This window comes from Anopheles aquasalis, chromosome 3 (assembly GCF_943734665.1).
Source record: "Anopheles aquasalis chromosome 3, idAnoAquaMG_Q_19, whole genome shotgun sequence".
In the NCBI taxonomy this organism is placed as follows: domain Eukaryota; kingdom Metazoa; phylum Arthropoda; class Insecta; order Diptera; family Culicidae; genus Anopheles; species Anopheles aquasalis.
The window spans coordinates 6,296,941-6,322,500 of NC_064878.1; the positions used below are offsets into that span (position 1 = coordinate 6,296,941).

At 50.7% G+C, this 25,560-nt stretch overlaps 6 protein-coding genes across 8 annotated transcripts in view; 3 read left to right on the forward strand and 3 right to left on the reverse strand.

The window, feature by feature from the left end:
• Positions 1 to 5,956, reverse strand: part of LOC126574857 (uncharacterized) — a 28,359-nt gene extending 22,403 nt beyond the window's left edge. Inside the window, exons 1-2 of one of the 2 annotated variants that reach the window (XM_050235254.1) lie at positions 5,865 to 5,956; positions 3,593 to 4,495 (exon numbers count right to left, since the gene is read on the reverse strand). In XM_050235254.1, coding sequence (XP_050091211.1) covers positions 3,593 to 4,144 — 552 coding nt within the window. In that variant the 5' untranslated portion in view covers positions 4,145 to 4,495; positions 5,865 to 5,956. Of the gene's footprint in view, positions 1 to 3,592; positions 4,496 to 5,860 lie in introns of both variants that reach the window. The other variant, XM_050235253.1, reaches the window with a different exon arrangement.
• Positions 5,957 to 12,595: 6,639 nt separating this feature from the next.
• Positions 12,596 to 13,497, forward strand: LOC126578862 (UPF0488 protein CG14286). Its single transcript, XM_050241820.1, has 2 exons — positions 12,596 to 13,013; positions 13,073 to 13,497. The coding sequence occupies exons 1-2, from the start codon at positions 12,788 to 12,790 to the stop codon at positions 13,450 to 13,452; spliced, it is 606 nt and encodes a 201-aa protein (XP_050097777.1). The 5' UTR covers positions 12,596 to 12,787; the 3' UTR covers positions 13,453 to 13,497.
• Positions 13,498 to 13,501: 4 nt separating this feature from the next.
• LOC126578863 (28 kDa heat- and acid-stable phosphoprotein) lies at positions 13,502 to 14,614 on the reverse strand. The gene is made up of 3 exons (XM_050241821.1): positions 14,475 to 14,614; positions 13,909 to 14,382; positions 13,502 to 13,843 (listed from the first exon to the last, which is right to left on the reverse strand). Exons 1-3 carry the CDS (start codon positions 14,482 to 14,484, stop codon positions 13,809 to 13,811), a joined length of 519 nt encoding a protein of 172 aa, XP_050097778.1. The 5' UTR covers positions 14,485 to 14,614; the 3' UTR covers positions 13,502 to 13,808.
• On the forward strand, positions 14,542 to 21,568 carry LOC126578860 (putative ATP-dependent RNA helicase TDRD12). 2 transcript variants are annotated; one of them, XM_050241816.1, is made up of 12 exons: positions 14,542 to 14,670; positions 14,861 to 15,181; positions 15,247 to 15,468; positions 15,535 to 15,799; positions 15,873 to 16,773; positions 17,155 to 17,410; positions 17,473 to 17,652; positions 17,734 to 18,597; positions 18,678 to 19,102; positions 19,179 to 20,024; positions 20,115 to 20,367; positions 20,427 to 21,568. In XM_050241816.1, the coding sequence occupies exons 2-12, from the start codon at positions 15,005 to 15,007 to the stop codon at positions 21,561 to 21,563; spliced, it is 5,526 nt and encodes a 1,841-aa protein (XP_050097773.1). In that variant the 5' UTR covers positions 14,542 to 14,670; positions 14,861 to 15,004; the 3' UTR covers positions 21,564 to 21,568. The 2 variants fall into 2 exon arrangements, with proteins under 2 accessions (XP_050097773.1, XP_050097775.1); XM_050241818.1 differs by having other exon boundaries at positions 14,584 to 14,670; positions 14,890 to 15,181.
• Positions 21,569 to 21,884: 316 nt separating this feature from the next.
• Positions 21,885 to 24,616, reverse strand: LOC126578861 (NEDD8 ultimate buster 1). The gene is made up of 4 exons (XM_050241819.1): positions 23,976 to 24,616; positions 23,702 to 23,912; positions 23,380 to 23,622; positions 21,885 to 23,304 (listed from the first exon to the last, which is right to left on the reverse strand). The coding sequence occupies exons 1-4, from the start codon at positions 24,365 to 24,367 to the stop codon at positions 22,234 to 22,236; spliced, it is 1,917 nt and encodes a 638-aa protein (XP_050097776.1). The 5' UTR covers positions 24,368 to 24,616; the 3' UTR covers positions 21,885 to 22,233.
• Positions 24,617 to 25,268: 652 nt separating this feature from the next.
• LOC126577125 (phospholipid-transporting ATPase ABCA3-like) overlaps positions 25,269 to 25,560 on the forward strand; it is a 6,697-nt gene continuing 6,405 nt past the window's right edge. The window contains exon 1 of the mRNA XM_050238550.1: positions 25,269 to 25,560. This exon is cut by the window's right edge and continues 510 nt beyond it. The gene's annotated coding sequence lies outside the window, so the exon portion shown is untranslated.

A 25,560-nucleotide genomic window follows, 5' to 3' on the forward strand; every position in this document is an offset into this window, starting at 1 on the left:
GAATTGAGCGGGTGGATGATATCGATTTTTGATCCACACTCAATCCCATGCCGGCAGGGAGGCTACCGTGGCGAGCTATTTATCTTGGAAGCCGGTCTGTGTAACATTGAGATCGGTAAACAGTCGGCCCAGCAAACAAACGGGCTGGCCAGCAGATTTAACGGATTAATTGGAGAAAATGGTGGAAGAGTGGAAGGAGATACAGCGCTTCAGCTGAAAGAAGCGGGCTTGCGTTAATTCGGGACATAAAAGGGCTCAATTTAGACGATTTTTTGAGAATAATCTAATGAATTTTATGTTTTTTGTCCGAATAAACTAAAAGCTTTCAAGAATATTTAAAACGAGATGCAATGATCCGGGAACGAAGAGCGATTGTTCGAAAATTAATATCGTTCTCAGTTTTCCTTCAATTGATCCCAAAGCTTTACACAATACTATTGAAAGGATCAGCATTCATAAAAAAATGTATGTAACTAAAAATAAATAAATACGTAATCCCAGTTTTAAAAGCGATTCTCGCTCAACAGGCTTTCGAGAGCCCGATGATAATGATGCTAATGATGATTAGTGAACGCAGAGCGCATCAAATCCGTTCGCTGGTCTCACACCAGAAATTGCAGTCGATTGCAAATGCTTAATCAAAAGACAAACCTTCCGATATCGATGCAAAACCTCACCGACCTCCCAAGGGATCGATTGCTGATGGGGCATAATCCTGATTTGGCAAACCGCGTCGCCTCGTTACAAATTGTCGTCGATGCTCGGGCACGTCGCATCAATCGCACCAACATAACACACCACCTCATCGCGGGAAGAAAATGTTCCCTGCAGCGAATTTCCCGTCAGTCGTCGTCGTCGATCGCGGCGCGACTCGAAAAAGGGTGATGGTGGAGTGTTTGGCGATGGCGGTCTGATGAGCCTCATTTAAAATTAATCGTACCGGAGTTCTATTTTCGTAGTGTCATGAACACACAAAGATACACACAGATACACACAGCGTCCCTTGCTCTGTTCAGTGATCTCACGAGACGACTAACCTGCCAGCCTGCCAGCCAGCCAGCCAGCCCAGACCAAGCCAGGGCTCGCTGGCAAATCGATATATACGAGGAGCGGAGAGCGGTGCCACTCCATCTTGGAGTGTGGCACGGTCGAAAGGGGAGCGGGGTAATAATTTCACGACAAATCTCAAGACCACTCTGGAAGGGTGGGAGGAGGGGGTGGGGGGGGGGGGGAACGGGAACCTCTGGGGCTGCCAGTAAAAAGGGTGCTGGTTTTCGCTTTGGAAAGAGGAAAATCATTAAAAGCATCAGCTCCGCGCGATCAGCACGAACCGTGTACCGGAGGGCGCACCGGCGTTGTGGCCGTCGACCTATAGCGTCCCCGAAAATACCGTTGCGCACCCACCGAGCGCCAAAAAACCCGTGCTGAGCATAGAACATAATCTAAACAAATCATCACCACTCTCTCGCCGGTGTTTCTTTCGTTTGCTGCTCTCCTGCTGATCCCGCGGTGCATCCTCACTCCGGCGGCCAAACCGAGCCGAGCAAAGGGCAGCACGTGCGCCATGCCGCTGCTGCTGCTGCTGTTGGATTTGCATTTTGCCGGAAAACTTATTCCATTTTCGAACATCAGCAACGCAGGCTGCTCGTTAGTAAGCAGAACAAACGAGAGCTGTGAGCGGGCTCTCGAGGACTGTGTGCTACTAGAATCCGGTCCGTCTCTGCCCTTCTCGATTTTTCTCGCTTTTCCCGGAAACTTGTAATCGAATTTTCGGGTTCCCGTGGAGAAGGAGGAAGGATAGAGGTAAGTTCGTTCGATCGAAGCGCTGTTTGATTTCGGTGCCGGCACAGCACAGAACCCACAGAGAGAGGGAGAGAGTTGGCCGTTGGCCGTTGCATCTGTGGTGATTGACCCATAAATCCCTTTGGGGAGGGTTGTGCTGTACAGCATGTGCGGTACAGCAGGTTGCCTCTGGTTCTGGATACTGTTGGGCCCCCGGGTTGTGGTATCTGATACGCTCACGAGGTACGCTGCGGACTGGCTCGTGACGCACGGCACACAACTATTCTGTGGACACAACTTTGGGTGCAGCAGCAGCACCAGCAACACAGAGGACTCCGAGAGGGAGTCTCTGCAATCAATTTTCCAAAAGTTTTCCACACACAAACCGGGGTAGAGATGGTAGATAGAAGCGGATGGTACTGGTGCCAAGTTTATCCTTTCCACGGTTCCAAGCCGTACCAGGACACTCTGTCGGTCGGTCGGTTGGTCGGTCAAGTTCAAGAGCAAAGGCAGCGGCAGCTTTCACTGGACCCTATACAGAGGCGCAGCCTCCGGGCCCGAGAGTGTTGGGAGCGTTTGGCACACCAAGGATGTGCCGGTCGAGAGGATTGATTTTTGCATTCTCCCTTTGTGACCTTCGTTTTATGTGGGTTGAGGGCACACATACCAGCACACAAGCAGAGGCAAACACAGCATAGCAAAACGGATAATCCGGTGGAACGGTTGCCGATCTCGCTGCGTGACTTACAAACCGATGAAACATTATGCTGTCTCTCTCCACATCTCATTCTTCTCCTCCTGCATCTGGTCCCGTGGTTCTGGTATATGCAGCAGCCTCCAGCGGGGAGGCGTGTAGCTTATTCAGCAGCAGTGGCAGCATTGGTAATGACAATCTCGGTACCACACCGTGGTATGAAAAGAAGAACTCCGATGCAACACCGGAAGTGTCGGAACCGGTGTCGTCGGCGTCGTCGTTGTCGTCGTTGTCGTTGGGATGCAACAAAATGTTTCGCCGGTCTCGGATCGGAAGTCCGGTGAAATGCGAGAAACCAAGTCAGGGCCAAAAGCCACTGGGTCGTCCTGTGTGCCGATGGAAAGATTGTGCCAGAAAGAAAAGGCAAAACAAATATTGCAGAAATCGATCGTCAGGGGAAGCGGACAACGCTAAGCAGGCATTTCTGTCTCTCTCTCTGGCTCTCTCTGGTTCTGGCTTTGGCCCCTCGATTACAGTTGACAGGCCAGTGATGTGCCTCGCTGTGTCGCCAAGCTTGGAGGCGTTTAACGGACAGCTATTGGCACATTAATGATGCGCTGGAGGCGATGTCGATCATCATTATGTGGTGACGAGACGACGACGATGACGAGATGCGGTTGGCGTAGTGGACGTTTGATGAAAGCGCATTGATCTGTCGATTTCACTTTCCCTTCGAATCTTGCCAGATAAGTGCCATCTTCATGTGGAAATGTAAAGTCATTCCCGGGGTAACATTGTGCAATACACCTCTATAGCGCGATAGCTTTTAGTCCATTCAACACCTTCACGCGAAAATGTCAAAAGGGCATGATTCTGCACCTCATTGACCTCATCTGCACTTTGCACCGAAAATACGACAGCCGAATGGTGCCGAAACCCGTTGAACATGTTGAATGATATTTTTGGAGCGGCCAATTACAGACAGCATACACCGAGATGCACCAAGATGCGGTTTGTGTTGCTGGACGCCATTCACGATGCAGCGTCAACAAACCGGATACGATTAATTAGCCAGAAGGTCCCCTCAACTTCCCAAAAACGATCCCTGGTACTTACCAGACGAACATCGGGGATCGTGGTGAGACCGAGTCCTTCCATGACCAGCTCCAGCAGTTTGGTGTGGTTGACGGATGCACCACCACCACTCGCTGCTGCTTCTTCTTCTTCTGTAATACTGTCACCATCACGTCCGTTGAGCAGCCCCACTGCCCCAGGGCCCACAGTGGCCACCGTTTCCACTGGCGGGAGGATCGATGCGGCCTCGGCACTACCACCACCACCAACGAGAGCACGCCACACCAACGCCGTTTGACTATCACAGATCACTAGGAACAGTACGAGGGAACACCAGAGTACCCTGGTGACCGGGTAAGGCCGGTGTGCTGGCCGGCACCACGGATCGCGGTGCTTGTGATGGTGCGGATAGCGGTGCGAGTGTTTCTTGCTTGGCCTCATCTGGTGGGCCGTGTGTAGTGTCCGCTTGAAACCGACCAGGATCATCATCTCATCCGCTGCCGTTTGTCCGCTTCTTCCGCTGTTTATCGAACCCTCACCATCATCATCCAGGGGGCACCTCACTTCATCAACATCACCCAGCTGCATCATCATTGTGGTGTGCAGTGATCGCGATGGCGATCGTTCATCTCACTGCGCTCACTGGACCTCACTACGCGCACCCTTGGAAATGCAGGCTCCTACACTGACACTGCACACACTCAAGCACTGCACGGAATATACTAAAATAGTATTCTCTTCTCACCGGTATGACCGGATCCGGAGCCCTGTGCTGTGGGGCTGCGTGTTCCGATCGAAACGGACCAATTCTCCCACACACAAGAGACGCGCGTCGCTCGGTGTCTCCGCCCTGGGGGGGGGGTCAGAACTCCAATTCACCCTAAAGTACACTTACAGTGGCACACACTTACACTTACACGATACAAATACACGAAGGGAAGAACACTGAAAGTAGATGAAGTGATTTAGAACGAAAAAAAAAAATGGAGGAACCTAGGGAGTGCTTTTTGGTGTGGTGGCCAGGAAGTGTTGCACCACTCCGAGGAGCTGGAGGTGGAGCGGATTGATCTAGATATGCTTGATTGCGAGCGGTTCTGTTCTCCACCACGCGAAGGGACCCCACCGTCTGCCTAATGCGGTCAAAGTGAGTGCGCGACCTTACAGACACCGTGGGCATGTGGCCCAATGGCTATGGCGGGGAGGACACACTACGGCATGCCAGCAGCCGTGCCGAGATCGAGCCAAGTAAACACCGGTTTACGTTGATTACAATTATACTTTCAAATGGTTTGAGGTTGCCGTTTTCACTTAAGGTGCTGCTCTCTCTCTCTCTCTCGTTTTCTTGTGTTCTCTCTCCCTCGATGCTCTGGATGGAGCGACCGAGCTTCAATCATACCGGAGTCTCCCAGCGTGCACGCACGTACGCGTAAAGGGTGGCGCTGGGAATTGTGTTATGCAAATTGTTGCTTCTTCATCCACCCGCCCCGCCTTTTACTCCGGTGGCAGAGGTGCCAAAGCAGTCAATAATGCCGGGGTCTTTTTTGGAGACCCCGTTCTTTGAGCCCAAGATCCTCGTGCTGTGGTGGAGAGGAGATCCCTTTCGAGCAGCGTAATGCTGGAGGGCACACAGGGCTGGCGAGCAAACAACCGTCAATTTGCTCCTAATTTTCACCTGCCCTTTTGCCCCCGGGGTGGTGCTCCGTTCCCGAGACACTCCGAGGCGCCAACACCTTCTTCCGGCTGTCTGTTTCACACACAAGCTGCGGTTCCCACAGGATTTTTGCACTTTGTGAGGCTCGCAAATTCTTTCCCCTCGTTCTCGCAAACACATCACCAAGAAACACGGTCAGACATGGCACGGCATGGCAATTTTTTTGAACAGGTTTCACGGTTCACGGTACGATCCCGTATTTGGCGAATGAGGGACCGCCGCCGCAGCCGATAACGATCTCGATAGGCGGTTTTCAATAATAAATACACCCCGGTCGAAAAACAGGATTTTTTTTGGGGGGTTTTTCTGTTCCGTGAGGACGATAATCTGCGCGCCGAAACGTGGCCACGACGTGGAATGCACTTTCAGCAACCTGTTCCCTCCCACCACCACAACCGGCCTGTGTGTTCCTTCTAATAATATTCTCTTTTCTTCGCTTCTTGCATCACACCCAAAACATCCACACGAAACAGGCCGGTTCACGAAGATGTTCGATCGGTTAGAAAGTGAGTTGATCTGTCGGTATCTTGGTGGGTCTGTTATCACCAGGCAGCATCCACATTAACTCGTTAACTAACTTGAACCCTTTTTTCCGTTACCTACAACACAACTGCACTCTGTTTCACAATCACTTCTCTTCTCACTATTGGTTGCGTATTCGTCTCGTGATTCCGTTTGGGATACGTCGTCGTCGTCGTCGTCGTTCGCGGTCGATGCTGCCGCTGCTGCTGCTGCTGCTGTCGAGGGATGATGCTCTCGCTTCGGAGTCTTTCGGTCGAATGGCGCCGAGGAGATACGAGCAGGCACGCCACACCGGCAACGTTCGTCACTCGTTAAAAGCGTTATGCGCGGCACAAGCACGGCACGTTATGGTGCGCTTGGTGGGGCTAAATTGGCTCAGGACTCGCCTGGTCTCGTTCCTGGTCTGGATTTACGCGATATGCTATTCGGGAATTCGTTTGATGGTGGTAAGGATCGGCATCCTTCTAGCGGAATAGGCTCCTTAAACTCAAGAATAAATCAAACAAATTTAAGAAAGTCTTTAAAAAATATACAAAATAAAACAATAAACATTATTGGAAAGAATGTGAAGCATTATTGTTTGTTTTTGCGACACTCAATTGAAATGATTGTTGAATGTTAGACCGCAACCAGTCCTCCTCCATCACAATGCCTCATGAGAAAGTACCGACGGACACGTGAAAATCGATTGAGAACCAGCACAAAATGATGACCGGTGTCGGTGACTAATGTGGCGCAATAGAGCGATCCGTTTAGGCGGAAACGTTGTGAGGCCAGCGAATTTCGAAGTTTTGTTCCCCAATGCCAGTGTGTTGTTGGATGGCGCTTAGTCACTCTTGGAGTTAGAGTTCTCGTTAGTTGAAGCGTGTTAATCATTACTAATTAATTCCCTCCCGCAGGCCCCATTGCCTCACCCCATATTCCTCCGCAGAAAGTGCGGGTTCGAGAGGTGAAAGTGAAACGAATGATGTTAACACAGCGGTGCGGCTTCGAGCGCTTTCCACGTGTCTTCGCGGTGGGTTTCCCAGTGAACCACACAGGGACGATTACAAATTTATGCTGCTCCGGTGGCCAGCACCAACCAAGATAGCGCTCCGTTCGTTACGCAGCAATCGGGCTCTCTCGAGGCTGCAGACTCTTGGGCTAATCAAATCAAAGCATCGTGGCCCAGCGCCTACTCATCAATCACCTGCGATGCGCTGCACAAGGTGATGCAGTATGCTATGATCCGGAGTGGAGGCACCTATGCAAGCCCCCGCTCCTTTCCGCTTATCAATCAGATCGTACAATTAGCGTTATCTTGATGGACCCCTTTTTTTTTTTGGAGGGATGTTGGTTGTTTGAAAGAACAAACAAGCGCTTATATTTACACAACGGAAGCCGAGGGTCTTCTACTCATGATCACGCTGTGATGTCGACTCGTACAAAGCATATGCTGGTAACGATACGCAGAACGGCTATTGCCTGTGTGTCAATCCGTCTGAATGTAAAGACAATACCAAATTGGCGCCATGTTATCATGCTTGACTGAGAAATGCGGACATTCTTCCGTTGCTGAGTAACGCGGTTGGTAGATAAAACAAACAAACCCAAAAATAAATCACGCCACCTGTGAATGAATCAAAGCGACGTCGACGACGTCATCTGTGCTTATCTTTCGCTGGTTTGGACCACGCGAAACCACGTAACCGCTTTAGGGAAAATCCACTCCATACAAACCGTCATGAGCGCATCACGATAATCCCGCGCCATACCGTACTTTCCTTGGTCTAGCCGGGATTAAGATATGCGCCAGCAATACCACCGCCACGAGATTTCTGCACAATAATGTGTACATCACATTGTGTACGACCGTTAGAATCGGTGAACGTTATCGTTAAGAGGGGGTTTTAAAAGGTGGGGGAAAAGCACTGGAGTTTCCAGCATACGGAGGCATTCTGGGTCACTCCGGGGTAGATAAGGAATGGCATGGTATGATCCCTTCCAGGTGTCACGCTACGTAGAATGATCGATTCACATCCGCCATCCGGAAGCACGCGGCATGTGACACATTGTAACGAAATGCAAGGTAATGGGACCAATTCGTGAACCGATCGGAGACACCCTTTTCCGGTATTCACGGCCGGACCGGCATTGGCTGTCTATTGCTTTGGTGGAGGTGCTGCACAAAAAGAAGAAGCTTTCGGCTGCGGAAAAGAAACGAGAAACCTTCAAAAACCTTTGCAACGAATCGTTCGCTTCCTGCCTTTGCCAATTATCATTTTTCCATTCCTTCTGAATGAGGATTTTGCAGAACGAAGAGAGAGCGAGTGCGAGTCGCTTCTCTTGTGCCAGGTTCGACCGCCCTCGGGATGCTGCAACATACACAGCGAAGTGCAACATGAGACTATTCAGATGCCGGTCAACCTAAACCAAATCTCTCTCTTTTCCCTTCAATTCGTAGAAGGGTTTTATTGAACATGAGATACGGATGAGTGGCACAAATGAAATGATGTCCTGCACATCATGGCAAAAACATTGCCAAAAAGGTTTAAAAGGTTCCTACAGCACCATAACTGCATCATCGAGCGGAACGGTACCGCGTCCACCAGACCAGACCCACAAATTCCGTAACAAAACAACAACGAAACAAAAAACGGTTTGTCCCTTCGGAAAAAGGGAGCATATACACACATCGTGCCGTCCATAAATCACAGATCAGTATCGTGCATGTTGAATGGCCGGACAGACGCCCGGCGGACGGACGGACGGACTGCATCGTGCCCCACTTTGCGTTGCTCGTTGATCCTATGATGACCCCAAAAGCAGCATTTTGGATACGGAGTCCCAAACGTGCCACACAAAGCATAAAAACCGGGCAGGTGAACCGCGTCGCTCGCACACGTGATGCGGGAACAGTGCGTGTGCACGTGGTTTAAGGGTGTCCAGGGGCCGGAAGGGAGCCGTTTCTGACGGTTCTTCGAAGTTTGGCTCTCGTGGGGGGGGGGGGGGGAGACAGTTGGGCTTAAGGGCCAAATGGAACAGTAGCAGCAGCCAGTAGTAGTGCACTCTTCCCCTTTCGAGGTTTCTGTCGCTGATAAGCGCCGTGATGGGTGATGATGATGACGATGGAAGCAGCAATCTCCCCGAGGGGGGGGGGGAAAGGCGTGTACCAAACGCACCGTAGCCACGTGTGGGGAACGCGACGGAAAGGGACATGAAAAATGTCGGACGGTTTTTTTTACATTTTTAATTTTTTTTATCTCACAGACAATGCGATGCGCAACGGGTGAAAAACACTCCCCATGTCCAGCCTAGAGCACTCCCGCCGGTATACCCAGATGATTCCCTACTGACCTACATATTCTCCGTACGTACGCGCATCCAAATGGACGGATGACACTCCATAAACGCACGGAAATAAAAACCTGTGAGCTGCTCTTCAATTAAATGCTCCACGCGGTCCATGGCGAAATGCTGTTTGCCGTTTGTCCGGGAGCGGAAGGGATTAAATGGTGGTGGTTTGCAGGTGCACTCGGGTTGGAAAAAGGATGTTCCGTTGCTTTCCAGTGGAGGTGTGTTACGTCAAAGGATAAACGGTGGTACCGATGATAAGTGATGTGCTAGGGCCGCGTCTTAATCAAACTAAACTAAGCTGTTGATATCAATTTGGATAGACGCTGGTACACCTGTTTTGCATGCTATATTCTGGCCATTTATCATTCGTCATCGTTGCTTATTGATTCCGGTTAGCTCGGGTACGCGCACTGGATAAACCAGCTAACGATAAGCCAGCTGATTTTCCGGACATGTTAATTAAACAACCCCTCCGTTTGTCGGATGCATTCAAACGGTGTGCCGACCGTCAATCAGGAGCCAGCATAATCTAATGACGAACCGAATCGTCCCAACCCACCCAGTGCGTCATCGATAACAGGCGCATAGCGGGCTTATAGCGTGGTGCGGCGAATTCGTGACGAGATGTGACGTAGGGGTGGCACATTTTTCAATTTTCCCTGTATTTGGACGCAATGTGCGATGCGGCTGTTTACCTTTTCGGGAAGGGAGGATCGATTGTACGTACGGCTTGATTAATGGCGCATGTAATTTGTATTCTCGTGCGGAAATCGTTAGGAATGTTTTTTCGGGGAAACGCACCATGGTGGCACACTGCACACGTCCCTCTAGAGTCTAGACCCTTCCAAAGACACGCGGTTCCTTCTGTGCCGGTACATTAAAGGGCATCAACAATCTGTGCCTTTTTACCCATGGTTTGGCCCTTTTCGAGGCCCTGTCTGTTCCGGATTGTGGGCCACAGTTTTCACGGACAAACGTGTGTCACAACAATAGCGAACGAATTGATCGTGTCCGGTGACCGCATGGCTGGCGTGCAGCGTTCCTGGTGGAAGGACGCATTGCGGGCTGATGAATGATTCTTTACGGCTATTGAAGTGAAGAATGGTTAATGATGTGTTTGGATTGATGTCGCCATATCCTACTCGATCGGCCGTGATCGTGGTGCAGGATCTGGGTGATTGGCATTGGTGATAAATTGGTTTGTAAATTATGGTGGCAATTGTTTACTTCAACGGGAAAGCAACAATCAGATCTGGAGACGCTCTCGATTAGCGACAGAACATAAACCTTTAGGATGCTTAAAGAGCATCATGTCTCTGGAAATCCTTGGAAAACTTGCGGGATGTCTTATACCGGGAACGTTTGCTAACGGCATGATGGCTGATGAGGAGTAGAAAATAACCAACTCAGAAGATATTTAGCGTTCTATGCCGTTGCGATGCGTAAGTTGAGCGCAACATGTGCAATATGTGCCGAAGCCAACTTAGTCGAATTTGCGCATCTATCCCTCTCGGCACGAATCGTAAAATCAGACACAAATCTTTTGCTTTTCCGCTCTATGAACGCAAGAAGTTCCATGTGCATTACCGGTGAGTTTGGAAATGGCTCTCCAACAGGCATTTATCGTTGGCTAGCATATAACGTTAACGTGCACGTTACCGAGCATTATGTTTGGATGGTGTTTTCAACTTCTTTAAGCCTGCTTCATGTGCCGCAAACCTTGAAACTCTTATGGGATGTCTTACTCCAGGAACGATCATCATCATCCTCATCATCATCACCCAGTAAAAGTAGAAAATGTCATGTGCGTTCTCGGCATGCATAAGCGAGACTGGCGGTAAGTGTGTACCGTGGGGCGGGCTACGCGAGGTACCAAGCGTTGGTAGGCAATTAACCTGCCTAACGCTACCGCACATTATGTGGCGTGCAGGCTGGACATATCGAATGTATTCTATTCCTTTTGGGAGCTCCTATTAGTCTCAGATTCATTTTTTTAATTGTGATCTGCGAAGCAAACACCACCGATTGTCCCCGATCTGATGCTTTCGCGGTTTAGCGTTCCTCGATCGGATCGATTGGCGATCCATGCGCATAGTGATTAGTGGCCACACTGGCTGATTTGCCATGATTAAGAAATGGTAGCTGGTCAAATGGTAAAATGGTAGCGGTTGATTGATAGCATACACCAATCACGATCTTAATGTGGCACATTCGGCCACTGGGCACTGAATGCTGGCGCGACACACCTCTTCATGTCAATCTATAAAACGGATAGTCCGATGCTGACCGATGCGTGGGTAGGCGCCTTTGATCGGCAAACTAAGTGGATGGATGAGTTTCATCCATCTGCGTCAACGCGTTCTCGCTCAGCATCGATTTTTGTAGCCCTTACTCCTTACTAAAATTTGTATATGGATGCTTTTGCTTTTAACATTGAGTTTCGCCGAAACTAAATTTGGTTTCCTTTTTTGGGTGAGAGCGCCACGATACCACCGCTCATCGAGTGCAGTGGGAGAGTGGGTGGGAGAGCCTATTGCTCCTTGACGGGAACGATAGGCTGATGCTCCATCGCGATCCCTAAAGCGCGATTTAACGGGGGGAATTTGCGTGTGGGTCCTCCTAAGTCTGGCCAATCCCTCTCACCCCCTCATTTCGTCTCAACAACTCATTAGCGCCTAGAGATTAGCGATTAGATTAGATTTAATAGCTCCTTGAACATTGACCTTGATGTTTACCCCCCTTCCCCCCCCCCCACCCCCTTGATTTTGTGAGATTTCCGGTACACTCTCCACCGTGGCCGACGACGAGATTTTGCCGTAATTGGTGCAAAAAAATAGCCAAAAAAAGAAACATAAAAAAAGTTCTTGCCATCAAACTTGGGACATTTTGGCAAATAATTTTATAATCTCCCTTTTGGGAGCCACATCTTGATGGGTCCTGCAGAAAATGTTCGGCCCGCTGTAAAATGATAGGAGAATTGATGGGGAAGAGTGAGCGAATTCTGGGCAACCGGAAGCGCTTCTTGGGTGGCGGGGGTGGTAAAACAAACGTGGTAGATGGAAACGTGGAAAATGAGTTGCGCACTCGACTTACTCATTTCCGACCGATTTTCATTTCCTCATTTTCCTCGTTTTCGTGTTGTTTTTCGTTCGCATTTTTTGTTTATATTTTTCTATTTGTGTTTCGCCGATTAATTAATTAGTAATTAGTAATTTGGTGTGCGGGGGTGAGTGTGGCGAGGTGAGAGAGGGATGAAAGAGCGAGAGAGAGCGAGACGGCGATATGTTTGTCGAGTTGACCCGCTCGTTCGCCTGCGGTTCGACAACGGTGTGCCTACATTCAGGCGTTTGGCGCAAATGTCGAGTTGACCCGCTCGTTCGAGTTGACCCACTCGAGTTCACCAACTCATTCGAGTTGACCCACTCGAGTTCACCAACTCATTCGAGTTGACCCACTCGTTCGAGTTGGGATGAATTTCCTTTTGTTCAAATTCGGGTGACCAGAACTCTCAGGTCGGGAGGTCTCAAAAGTGTCATTTTCATACTAAAAAATACAGGCAAACTGGATTAATTTCGGAAGTCATTCGGCAGCAAGTAAAACAACAAAACAAAAAGAAAACAAATTTGCCGCCTCGCTTTTTCCAGCCGCATTTTCCTTCGAAGAAAAGCATGGCACCGCCGAAACCGAGATTGCATAAAACAACCGGAAAGTTGAAATCGATTCCTAGACCAACAGACAGTGGAGTGCCGCCTGCTGCAGCCCGACCGACCCCTCCAACGCCCGCGCCGGATTCTGAACTTCCGGATCCGGATCAACAGTTTGAGCTAGAACTTTACTGGTGCATCCAGCAGTTGGAATCACAATTGCCCAATTTACAGGGAAACAGTAAAAAATGTACGCCCACCGTGGCCACTCAGTTCGCGAAATCTCTAGCGCGCAATTTCTCTTTTTAGGGACCGATACGAACAAGATGATCAACACACTAAAGAGCAGCAGTCAACCGATCATCCGGAAGCGTCAGATCATGCGGACCACCTTCGGCGACTACCGCAGTAAGATGGCCACAGAACAGCAAACGATGGCCGTCGTCGAGGATAACGTGCGGTTCGAAGAGCGCAAGGAGAAGGTGAAGTACCACTTTGTAAAGAAGTCGGCCGTCCTTAGCGGTGATAAGAACTTCCGGTTCAATTTCCCGGCCGCCACAACGGGGGGCAATGTTGCAGAAGAGGAGTCGAGTAAAGAGCAAAGTGCAAATGCGGCCCCGAATGATGTAGTTAAAATAGCGCCTTCGGATAATTCTTTTCGATTCAACTTCTCCGTTGCCAGCACCTGAGAAGCGGAGGCGGTGTTTGCAATAAAAACCCTTTTCTTTAATCGATCACTTTAGTGGCCAATAAGTAATATATTTATACTTTAAACGTTTACCGTACTCATCATTTATCGTTACAAATCGGTGCAAGCTCGGACGCTACTCCCGTCTTTCGTCCTTGTCCGTCCATCGGTCCCTGCAAAGCGGTCCATTCGAGTGGAAGGAGCGCCGCGTTTCCAGCTCCCTCAGGGCGTTCTAATTGAGAATCTTCGGTTCAGCAAACCGAATCGGCAACCGAGCCACTGAAGAAGTTGAATGCCGGATCGAGAGCTAAACATAACGCAGTCTCTACGCAATCCCACACCGCTGGGTGGACCGCTTTACGAGTTTGTACCTTTCGTTTTGGCTTCTTTTTCTGTAATTGGAAAGGCGGATCGGATTAGCGCCGATGGTCATGGTACAACGCGTACCGATCGTTACCTTTCTTCTCGGCCTCACGCCGGGCAGCCGCTTCCGCGCGGTGCTGCTTGATGATCGCTAACCGGGCCAAGTCAGCCTTGGCCTGGGCCGTCTTGCCCTCGGCGTGCCGCTTCTGATACGCGGCGTGCGCTCGCTGCTTGTCGATTTGTTCCTTCTCGCGGCGCGTCAGCTGCGGTTTATCGTCCTCCACAAGCTCGGTCACCTTCTTGTGCGTCTTTTTGGCCACACGGTTAGGATTGTCGATCGGTATCACCCCTTCCGCACCCTTGGCCTTTCCATCGTCGGACTCGTCGGAATCGGACTCTTCGTCGCTGTCCTTCTCCTCTTCATCCTCATCGTCTTCTTCCTCGCTCGAGGATTCTCCTTCTCGCGTTTTGCGCCACTTTTTCTCCTCTTCGTCCTTCTTGCGCTGCGCCTCTAGTTCCTCGGGGTTCGTGAAGTTGCGATTGCGGCCCTTGTGGTTAACGTACTTTCCTGCGAACGATCAAAGAGGATCACAAAGAACGGTGCCCATGATTATGTGCTCTTGTTGTGGCGGTCGCGCTAGGATTCGCTGCCCTCTGTACCTCTCGGCATTTTGCTCAAGTTCTTCTGCGTTCAACTATCACCGACAAGCGAACAATATCACAGCAAGGAAGTGCTTTTGGAGGCCAAAGGATCAGGGCGGAAGCAGTTTTACGTGGTCTTTTTTGGGGGAAAATTGCAAATTTCGGTGGCGTGTCGTCGTCCAAAACACAAAGAACCGCGAGTGTCAATCCAAGTGTGAGTACCTTCTTTGTGTGCTCTTTTTCACAGAATCACAAGTTTAAAACGAATTTTAAAGTATTTGCGAAGGAACGAGGAGTGTTTTCTGCACTTAACTTTTTATTCTAATTTTTAAAGTGTTTTCAACCTATCTTCTCTCTTCCTAATACCCTAATTTTCGTTTTACGGTTCTGGTCCTGTGGAAAAGAGGAACACAATAAATCGCCCCGGGAGCAGCGCCCATTTCCGCGGTGAAGTTCGTTCGGGCAGGTCATGTTTGTGCGGTTCTCCGGGAATTCCGGGTAAGCCGCCGGTATTTTCGTGGTTAGGTTGGGCTAGAGTGGTCGCCAAAATGAAAAACCAAATCATCATTACGCACTTTGAAAATCCGCACTGTTTCTGGTACAAACAGTTCGGTGTGTTCCCGAAGAAGCGCCAGTTTCAGGACGAGCTGGACGACTTTTGCACCCAAGCTTATCTCTCGGCCGACGGCATCAAAAACACGCATCACACGCCGGTTCTGAAGGAGGTAAGTGGAGCAGGGAGTGTGAAGGGCCCCCAAATGGTGTTACTAATGACCGGGAATCTTTGCAGATCGTCGCGGCGTATGATCCGTTGCTGGAGAAATGGTTCCGATGCCGGGTGGACAGCATTTCACAAGGCGCAAAGTACGGGCTATGGGCCCTGGACGAGGGCATGCCGAAGACGATAGACGCGCAGTTTGTGCATCCCTTGCCGAAGGAGCTAGCGCTCCGCACCGGCGTCAGCACGGTGTCCCGAGGAGGAGTCGCGAATGTCGTCCCTCTCTTTGAATACGTAAGTACGCACGTGCTCGCGCGTAGTATCATGTTGCTAACCTCTTTCCGTCGTCCGTTCCGGCAGATTTACGATCCTCAGGACGATCAGCTTCATAAGCAGCCGTGCTACACGTGGTGCATTACCGTCTGCAAACTCCTCAAATCGATGATCAAGGCAGCGCAGCAAACGTTTTTCGAAAATATCACACCATGTAGTATTGACAACGGAGAGGAGGTCAAATTCGGTAACCTCATATTCCTGAGCCAGAACCAAGCGACACTCCATGCGACGGACATTCTGCTGCAGACGGGACGGGTCACATCGCTGGATGCTCCTATCTTTATGAGTTGTAAGTAGTCGCTGTATCCCTGGCGGGGATTTCTCAACGGACCTCTAATATGATCTTTTCCGTTGTGTTTCAGATGTAGCCACCTTACCACCAACAACCAGCAGTGGCAGCCGTTCGCTGGTTGACGAACCCAGCGGTCGTAAATCACGTGCTACCGGCAGTGATTGCAACGGCGAAAATGGATACGGATCCATCGCGATCGGAGTGAATGAGGAAGATTTTGAGGATTCGGCGAGCACATTAGGATTGAAAAAAATAACCGAACCCATCCCGTCTGCGATTACGGCTAAGAAAGACCCGGAGAATGTCGTACAGGTTGACGCTGATCAATTGAAAAAAACATCAGATACCTCGTCTTCGAACAAGTCTAAAAGGGCTCCGGAACATTTGCTGCAGGAAGCAGCTAAACAGCCAGTGTCCAACGCCAAACCTATGGCCTCTAGTGAGGCGTTGAAGATGTTCACGGAACCAACCGACCGAAGTCCCCGTTCCAACGTTGTAAAGGAAATAGCTTCTGGCGATTACAAGCAAATGACCGAAACAGTACCCGACGAGCCAAAGCAAACGTGCGCAACGGAGGACAACGGTAGCGTAAAAACCCGTCCATTATTGTCTCTGTTGCAACGGATAAATATGCGCGCCAAGGCGCCAGCAGCAGCTGCACCAACGACGACGCCAACGGTGGTGGAGAAACCAAGCGCAGAAGCATCGAAAACTGTTCGCAGTCCCACCAGTGACACAAAACCATCTCCAATGACAATGCCTCCTCCTGCCGGTACCAATCTACCACCAGTGAACCAGAAGTCGCCGTCCACGAAAGATGGTCGTACCAGTCCTTCATCGAACAAGAATGCCCGCCAGAGTAAGGAACGGCGGAGTCCACAGAATCAGCAGAACGCTAAAGCGACCACCGGCGTGACGCAATCGACACGATCGGAGAAAAGATTTGAAAAAATTGTTGAACGAGAGCAATGGTAAGCCATCACCTGTGTTATCGTAACGGTTGAATGATACCCTGGAGAGCCTCCGTGTTTATACCAATCTATGCTGGAGTATTAGCTTCATTTACGAATGATGTTTTAGAATCACATTTTTTTCCTTTTAAATGCTTAAGTTTGAACTTGTTAAACGGATCTAAAAGTATCCGAACGAATTACCTTTGTATACTCAAAAGGCATCACTGTCGAATTGTGCATCCTCTCCTTGTGCTGAGAGAGATTTCAGTTTCATTTCTTGATCAATTCAGAAGCGGAATAAACTTGGAATTAATTTTGAATTCCACCTCGAGAGCATATGTGTGTCCGCGTTTCCTTTTCACCGTGTACGGCAGATTGATTCTCCTCTTGTCGTTGTAGCATCTTGTCCCGATTGTACAACCATCGTATACTGGTACACGGGAAACGTGTTCCGAAACCGATCGAGAGCATCGCGAATGCCCACTTCTGCCCGGAGGTATACCGCGAGCTGGAGCGTATGCGTTTCACTTCCATCTACCGCTTGCAAGCGTACGCGTGGCCACACATCATGCGCAGCAACTCCCTCATGTGCGTCAGCTCGGGCTCGACTGGTAAAACATTTGCCTACCTGCCGGCCATCTGTACACTGAGCAAGGTAAGTGGCCACTAGAAATGAACGTGCCGCAGGTGACTGATGGATTTCTTGCCCATTTGTAGATGCAGATCGATGAGAAGCTGGTACCGGAAGGTGCGGGACCTGTCTGCATCGTGGTGACTGATTCGGCACGCGAAGTGCAACGTGTGGCGTCGTACTGTAGCCGGTTACTCAACACCAATGTGAACAAGCATCTGGCCGTTTACGAGTGTTACGGAATCCGCAATGTGCTGAAGACATGCGTAAGTAGCGTTTCTTTTGTGCGTAACCGCCGCCGCCGCGAAAAGATTGCACAATGCATCGTCCTGTACTTCTTACTGCAGAATTTGCTGCTAAACGGATGTGCCATTCTGGTCACGACGGCCCCTTGCTATCGCCGTGTGTATGAAAGCATGCCGGAATCGTTTGTGCGCAAACGCATCCAGCTGCTTGTGATCGACAATCTGGAGAAAATCGTGGAACACTCGGCGACCGATCTGCAGCTGTTGTGCAAACACTGCGACAAACTGGAACTGCAGGTCATCGTGACGGCCAGCTACTGGCAGCCGATTCTGGGCGGCTTCCTGCGTCGCTACAAGAACATGATCGTGTGCATCGGGGCGTACATAGAGGCTGCCGTTTACGCGAAGGCGCAGATCAAACTACGTCTGGTCGCATGCGACCGCAAGGCTGGCGAGCTGATCCAATTTATCGAACAGCATGACTACCGGGCGCAACGTACGATCGTGATCGGAAAGGACGATGACGATTTGCAGGAGATCGTGCAGGCAGCCCGCCATCGCTCGATCAATCATCTTATCTGCAACGAGCATACGATCGTCACGCAGTTGGCCGGTTTTACGGCCTGGGATCAGGAGCCGGTCGGTAATATGTCCCTACTGATTGTGTCCGATGGGGTGCTCGGCGATTTGAAGGTAGCGAATGCCCAGCACATCATCCACTACTCGCTGCCGGACTCGTGGACTTTGTTCACGAGACGATTTGCAACCTCGTTCAACTATTACGATAAGGTCTGTAGTTGGGTGGAGGGGCAAAGCAATCTCGACGAGCGCCAACGTCCGTCGTCGCTTGTGCTACTCGATGAGTACAGCAATGAGCAGCTACCAAAGTTGATCGAATTTCTGGAACTGCATAATTCTTTGGATCTGTCCTCACCGCTGCATTTACAGCTCTACAACCTGGCACAGGTGTGTATTTATGTGGTAGAAGGTATCACTTGCTCTCACCAACTGATCTGTAATCGATGGCTATTAATTTCTTTCTCCAGACGATTCGCCGTGAGCACGAACAATCGAAGGCGACCGATGGTAGCGCCCTGTACACGTTATGTTCCCGGGTGCTCGAGTTCGCTAAATGCCCCAACATTCGCACCTGTCGTCACCGGCACGTTATAACAGGGGATGATCTGGCCCACAAACTGCCTACCAGTGGGACAGTGAAGGTGAAAATCTTGAACATTACCACGCCTTCACATTACAGCGGACGGATCGAGGCACTCCGGATGCGGGATGGATCGTGGCGTGAGGTAAATGATTCGCACCAGTTCTTCCGCCACGATCTGGCCATGCAGTCGTATTATGCGAATGAGAACCTACACGTTTCGTACGGTCGATTAATTGCCAGAGGTCTGTGTGCCATCTTCCTGGATAAAAAGTTTTGGCGTTGTCAGATCCTACGGTTCGAGGAAACTGAGTATGTGCTGTTTGCCTGTCGTGAGGTATGATGTAGGCTAATCTTGCTTCCTGTTGCTGTCTTTCTTCCTCGCCAGGGATCCAATGGCCATTCGACCGGTGCTGTTGAAATTGATCGATTCGGGGCGTATGATAGAGCTAAAGTCTTCCTTCTTGCTGGAGCTTCCGGAACAGTTCCGGTCGTTGCCGCCACAGGCGATCGATATACGCATTGCCGGTATTGTGCCACTCGATAATGAGTCCGACTGGGACAAGGTGTCGATCGAGACGGTTGGTCGGTGGATTGATGAGTTCATTAACCAACCAGGCACTTGCCATTTCGAGGGCAATATACAGCTAGCGCTTAAGGATACTATCTGGCTCGATGATCTGCGAGGTGTCGAGCAGCTGGGCGTCCCAAAGACAGATGTGACCAGAATACGGTTCAAGGCAACCATCGTCTCGAAGCAGCTGGCCATTGCCGATCGTGCACCGTTCGAACTGCTACGACAACTCGTCAACCAGTGTTTGATGCAGCAGCCTGAAGCACCAGAGGCTAAGGAGGAAATTGAAAATGATCCCCCAAAGGATACGCCGATAACCAACCAATTATCACCGTCACCACCGCCAGTAGCCACCACTACGCCAATACCAGCAATAGAGAATATTGAGGATATTGAGCTAGTGCGTGAAAAGGAAAGTGAAAGTGTTTCCCCCCGGAGCCAGCAAGATCACGAAACCAAGGTACCGTTGAGGAACTCGGCAAACAACTCGTCGATTTCGTTTGACTCGTTTGAAGTGGTAAATCAGCCAGATCATCACACGGAAACCAGCCAGGGTAGCGATGGTTATGCGTTTGTCTCGCTGGTAAAAGGTGAAAGCTACCATGCATCCATCGCCAACTACTACACTCCGGATAACTTTTATATCTTCCGGACCGACGAGTAGGCATTTTTTTTTTCGAGAGAACATTCCATTCCGATTCCATTCCGTTCTTCTCATCTAAATCAACTCCCCATTATTCTTGATTTCAGTATTAATGCTACCACAAGAGCGCTCGCCGACTTCACGGACATCGAGAGTAACCTGCAACCGTTGGGAGCACCGCGAACCGGGGACTATTGTTTAGCGGCCGATGGTCCAGATCTGTTCCGGCGAGCGAAGATCGTCAGTGTTGCTCCGGATTATGTGACGGTCTTTTTGCTTGATTTCGGCGGTGAAGTAGGGTTCAAGCGAGAAGAATTGTTCCACATCCCGGACCAGCTTCTACGTTCCACCCCATTCTGTGTAGGTTCCACGCCCTTCTGTGTAGCGATCGCGGCTCATTCTTTTGTCTTTCGTTGCAGGCCGTTAAAGCAAAGTTCGCCAGTCTGAAACCATTAGTGAACGGCGGTCGTTGGACGGATGATGTCAGCAATGCGATCTACGATAAGGTGCTCGAGCAGTATCAGGAGGCCGGCACGATATTTGCGCTCATTTTGCGCCCCTCGGAAACGGCGGAGAAAGACAGCTGTCCGGTTGCAGGATTGCACAGTTACGACGTACTGTTGGCGAATGATACAAATCAACCGTACAGTATCCTCAGTGAGATCGTTCAGCTGGGATTGGCAATGTGCGCTGGCAATCCGTATGCTGCACTGAGCGGTGATTTGCAGGATGAGTTCGAGCAGTCAGGCGATAGTTACGATATGCTACAGGATGATATAGCTGCCACCGGTGATGACGACGATTGTGACGATGGTCCGCTGATTGAGTGTAATTTTACGGAGGAAGAGCTGCGTCGTTTTCTGTCCGCACAGTCGCCAGCGGATGGCGATCCTTCCAGTTCTCCTTCAGCGCGGATTGTGGACATTACGGATGCGCAAAACGATCGTAATCTGTGTGCATCGCCAGCTCCGAGCAGCCGGAGTGGAACCGCTGAACCAGCCACCGCTTTACGTCGCACAAGGAAACGCAAGGATCAGCCTAAACCAGCACAACCAGCGATAGCACTGCCTAGGCTAACCTGTGACTACCGTTCCCCTCAGACGGTTTGGAAGCAAGACGATCACTGGATTGTACTGCAAGTTTCGGCACCGGATATAACCCGTTACGATCTCAAGGTCGACATAGATGCCGTGCTGCTGCAGTTCGTACAACAGGACGATGGCTATCGTTACCTACTGGCGGCCAATCTGTTCGGTCCCGTTGATCCGCAGCGTACAGAGCATTCGATCCGCGGGCTGAAGATCGTCGTGCGATTGGCTAAGCTAGTGCCAGGCATCGGTTGGCCCACGCTGCTCAACCACACCGGTAAGTTACCGTGGCTAAGCAATGCGCTAGCCGATGACGATCGATCGGATTCGGAAAGTGTAACGGAGGGCGAGAATCGCTGGAAGAGTGTGCAGCGATTCGAGAGCTCGCAACAATCAACCAGCCAGTCGGAGGAAGAAGGCGACGCATCCGAGGATGAGGAAGCACTGGAGGATGAAATCTTTTACTAGAAACCTTTTGCCATGACATGGACTTTTATCCATTATCCATTAGTAAGAGGCGAATGAACTGTTAAAGTGTAAAACCTCTAAAATAAAATAAAAAAAAAAATTATTCATTAGGTTTTAAGCGAACCAGATCAGAACAAGTATTTCATGCATGTGCCTTTTTTTTAAAAAGACCAAACGATACGATGCATTTACTTAGCTATAACTGAAGATAGTATGCCGGCGCTGCCGAGAGGGCGAATTCCAGTTCCTTCTATAGACATAAGCCTTGAAAGCCGGGCACGGCGTGAAATCGTGTATTTACCCAAAATAAACACTCTTTTCATTTCATAGAAAATATATATTTTTCTCATTTTCAAAACCTTGCGATTCTAGAGAGCCAAATTGGTCGCAACCTAGCGCATTTAAACATAACGAAAGCGACACGAGGACGGGATGAATTTGACGTTGGGTGGATTCGATTCAAATTGGTTTCAAACCCTTATAAAGACACTTACTGGCACGAGCAATAGTTACAAATCCTGGCAACCAGTGAGGCCGTGCGGGCGGAAGAATTAAGTCCACACGAATGGCACTAACACGTTCGTACTCACGTAGCTGTTTGACAGTCGTCTTACGCTCTAATCACCGGGGTGGATCTTATTTTTGGCAACGATAGAAGCAACGATCGGGGTCACTCCATACCGAGGAGCGCCTTGTACTGCTCCAGCAGTACGGTCTCTTCGGCGAGCGATAGATCGAGATGGTTATCACGTGAATCGCCGATCTCCTTCGAGAAGCTCTTGAACACAATGTCCAGCATCTCCTTCTTGCGACGTTTTTCTTCGCTACGTGCCTCCGTGATGGGATCCGTGCGCTTGTTGGAGTTTGACGATCCCTTGCTGGTCGAAGGCGTCGCTTGGTTATCCGAGCTCTCGGTAGCAGCACCCCCAGCAGAGTGGATGGCCGTCTCCGGACCGATCATCTGCAGTGCCTTCGTCAGCCGCTCACTGTACACGCTGCCGTCGGATACGTTGGCGACCAGAAATTCGGCCGCCAGATCGTACCGATTGGTCGTGGTTTTCAGTGCCACACGGGCCGCCTCTTCCGGGAAACCGAGCGCTATCAGCTGTTCGACCAGCTGCTCATCCGGAACGACACAGCGGAGTAGTTTGAGGCGTAGCTCCTTGCTGTTGTTCTGCAGTTCGTTCAGTGCCCCGTTGATGTCGTTATCGCTCTCCTTGAGCGCCAACGCGGCCAGCTCCTCCGTGTAGCCCATCTCCATCAGCACGTCGACCAGGTCGAGCTTGATGCGCCAGTACTGCGGTGTGTCGGTGGCGTGGCCAATCCGCTCGTAAAGCTTCAGCTCACGGCGGGACCGCTTCTCGTTCGCCTCCTGCCGCTCGCGTTGCTCGTGGATGTACTCGATCGCACGCTCGATATCGTTGGAGCAAGCGCGCAGCGCCATTCGCGACTCGTGTAGCGTATGTCCGCACTCCATCAACCGGCTAAGGCACGCATCGTCGATGCGGAGCGACTGCAGTTCCGTTTCCACCACCCGAAACATGGTGCGTGCATCGTCGCGTTTGTTCTGGTGGTAGTACAGGATGGCCTTGAGCAGGTGCAGCCTTACGAGGATCGTTTTCTCGCTCGACTGCTCACCCTTCAGGGCCGCCACGCGCTTCATGTTTTCGCCGTAGCTTTGACGGAACTTTTGCTCGCACAGCTGCAACCGTTCGGCGGCATCCGGCAGCTGGTTTAGGTTCTAGGAAAGTACAAGAGAGGGAGAAGGATTGAAAGAACTTGCCGGACGACGAGCCATGATTAAGGGGGAGGCTACCTTCAGGCAGAGGTAACACCACACGATGTCGAGATTGAGCAGGGCATAGTTATCGACCCCGTTCAGCAGGTCCGAGTTGCAGCCCCGGAAGTCACGGTCCGCCTCGAGCAGCAGCAACAGTGCTTCTTCGTACTTGCCAGCGCTGAGTGCCGCCTTTCCCTTCGCGTACAGTGTCAGTGCCACCATCAGGCTCTTCTTCTCGTTTTTCGGCAGGAAGATGGGGTTTCCGGATTGATCTTCCAGCTGATCGGTGAGGGTGAAGTGTGTTGAATTGAGTTATCGAGTGAACGGTCGCAAGCAAAGCACACAAACCAACGCTTACGGTCATCATCTTTGCGCTGTCGTTCTCGTTGATCAGCAGCTCGGCATCGGCCCGGATCTTGTGCACCCGGTCGTACGTGGAGCATTCCAGCTTTGCTTCCTCCTCGCTGTGAGCCATCACTAGCGCCAGTACGATCGCTCCATTCGTTACCTTCTGTTCCTCTAGTGTGCGCGTACTGTCCACTACTCGCCCACCGCACACTAACTTGATTCTAGAAAGATGAAAGCGTGATTAATGATGAAGCACGAAGACACCGCACGGTCACGGTACTTACTTCCGGGGATCCACCGACAGTCGCTGACCGACAAGCTCGGAAAGGGTGGCACCCGGGTCCGTCACTTTGAGCTTCAGATCGAACGACCGGTTGGAACCAGTTTGTGTTGGTGCGCGTAGTTTAACCGTGGCCACCCCCGTCTTTACGAACTCATCCTTGGCCTGTAGCTTTTCGAGTGCGTTCTGCTGCAGCGACCGGAGTACGCTCAGGCACCGATCCCGGGGAATGGTCGTCTCCGGAGCGAGTGTATCGGCCAGTTTGCCCATCTCCTCTTCGTTCGGGGTGCGGTCAGGGGTTATGTAGGGCGCTTCCCAGAGTTTTATGCCACGTTCGTTCAGAAGCACACGGATCTGCAACAGGAAGCCCTCATTTTCCAGCTCGTTGGAAGACATTTTGCACTTTTCCACGTTCGCTGGCGGCTGCGAGGTCGAGAACGATGAGTAATCGAACGTAGGAAAACACGAGTTGCGGTGTGTAAATCGTTTTCCGTCCCCAAACGTTATTCACATCACGAGAATGAGCTTGTATATTTCGAACAGCGATTCAAGAAAAACAAGGAAAACAAGGAAGACAAAGGCAACTGTTTTTAAGGCGCTGCCACACTAGTTGCGGCAAGAGCGGCAGTTGCAGCAGTGTTGTAATTTTCTACAGATGTACCGCACGTTCAGCAACCAGTGTGGCAGCGCCTTTAGTGTTGTTTCCGAAGAGAGCGTGTCCCTTCGGGAACGGTGCGACTTAAAGAACAACAAACCCCCGGCCCCCCACACAACCAGTGGGCCTGATCATTCAAAATCTGGAAGAGTTTCATCGTTTTGAGAAAATTGAAAAGGATTCTGAACCGCTAATGTGATAGGAATCGGCCAAGTCCGCTGGTTTTAATCGTGTGGAATAAACTCATAGTGAAGGACGCTCGATCCAAAATGCACCTTGCCGCGAGTTTGAATCTCCCGCCGAAAAGGGGAGCGCACACGTGGTTGTTGCGGGGACCGTTTCGACTCTGCCTGAGTCACGGACAGGTGTGGCGCAATCGAGAGGAATCGCGTAGCTTCTGTCGTAAACGGAAACTGCCTCACAGAACGACCGCGATAACTGCTCCATTCGAGAATGGTCATAATTCGAGGGTCGTGTCTCAATTCTACCACCTTAACCGATAGTGAGAACGACGGCTATCGACGTCGAATTTTATGGAAATCGCAACCAAAACTTATCAGGCCCGCCGGCCTGTGCGAGCCCAGGTGTGTTGCCCATACTCATTTTTTTTATCAATTTATCCAGCTCACCGGGTGATAATTTTGATTAACTGCCACGGGCACCACCCATTGGGTTTGGGTACCGAAAAGTTTATCAATCCGTACGGTTCCCCGCTTATCGGTTGATCGGTGGGGCTGGATATCGGCTAGAGACGGACAGCGTTGCAAACTCACGGACCGATGGCGTAAAGGGTGCCGCTGGCACAAGTTAGTTAGTTCTAGACTATCGGTGCGACAAGATCAGTTACGGTGCGGCACGGGGACGGTGCCACTCCTATGTGCCTTCGTGCACCACCGCCGTGCGTGTGTGTTTGGTGTCGGAACGGAAGAGACGA

Excerpts from the sequence above, each read along its gene's own strand:
- LOC126578862 (XM_050241820.1), top strand. The coding sequence starts at position 12,788 with ATGGCACCGCCGAAACCGAGATTGCATAAAACAACCGGAAAGTTGAAA. Across the intron at positions 13,014-13,072 it reads ACAGGGAAACAGTAAAAAAT|GGACCGATACGAACAAGATG; the intron begins GTACGCCCACCG and ends TTCTCTTTTTAG.
- LOC126578863 (XM_050241821.1), bottom strand. Across the intron at positions 13,844-13,908 it reads GCGTGAGGCCGAGAAGAAAG|AAAAAGAAGCCAAAACGAAA; the intron begins GTAACGATCGGT and ends TTCCAATTACAG.
- LOC126578860 (XM_050241816.1), top strand. The coding sequence starts at position 15,005 with ATGAAAAACCAAATCATCATTACGCACTTTGAAAATCCGCACTGTTTC. Across the intron at positions 15,182-15,246 it reads ACACGCCGGTTCTGAAGGAG|ATCGTCGCGGCGTATGATCC; the intron begins GTAAGTGGAGCA and ends GAATCTTTGCAG. Across the intron at positions 15,800-15,872 it reads TGCTCCTATCTTTATGAGTT|ATGTAGCCACCTTACCACCA; the intron begins GTAAGTAGTCGC and ends GTTGTGTTTCAG.
- LOC126578861 (XM_050241819.1), bottom strand. The coding sequence starts at position 24,367 with ATGTCTTCCAACGAGCTGGAAAATGAGGGCTTCCTGTTGCAGATCCGT. Across the intron at positions 23,913-23,975 it reads CTGTCGGTGGATCCCCGGAA|AATCAAGTTAGTGTGCGGTG; the intron begins GTAAGTACCGTG and ends TCATCTTTCTAG. Across the intron at positions 23,623-23,701 it reads ACAGCGCAAAGATGATGACC|CTGGAAGATCAATCCGGAAA; the intron begins GTAAGCGTTGGT and ends CTCACCGATCAG.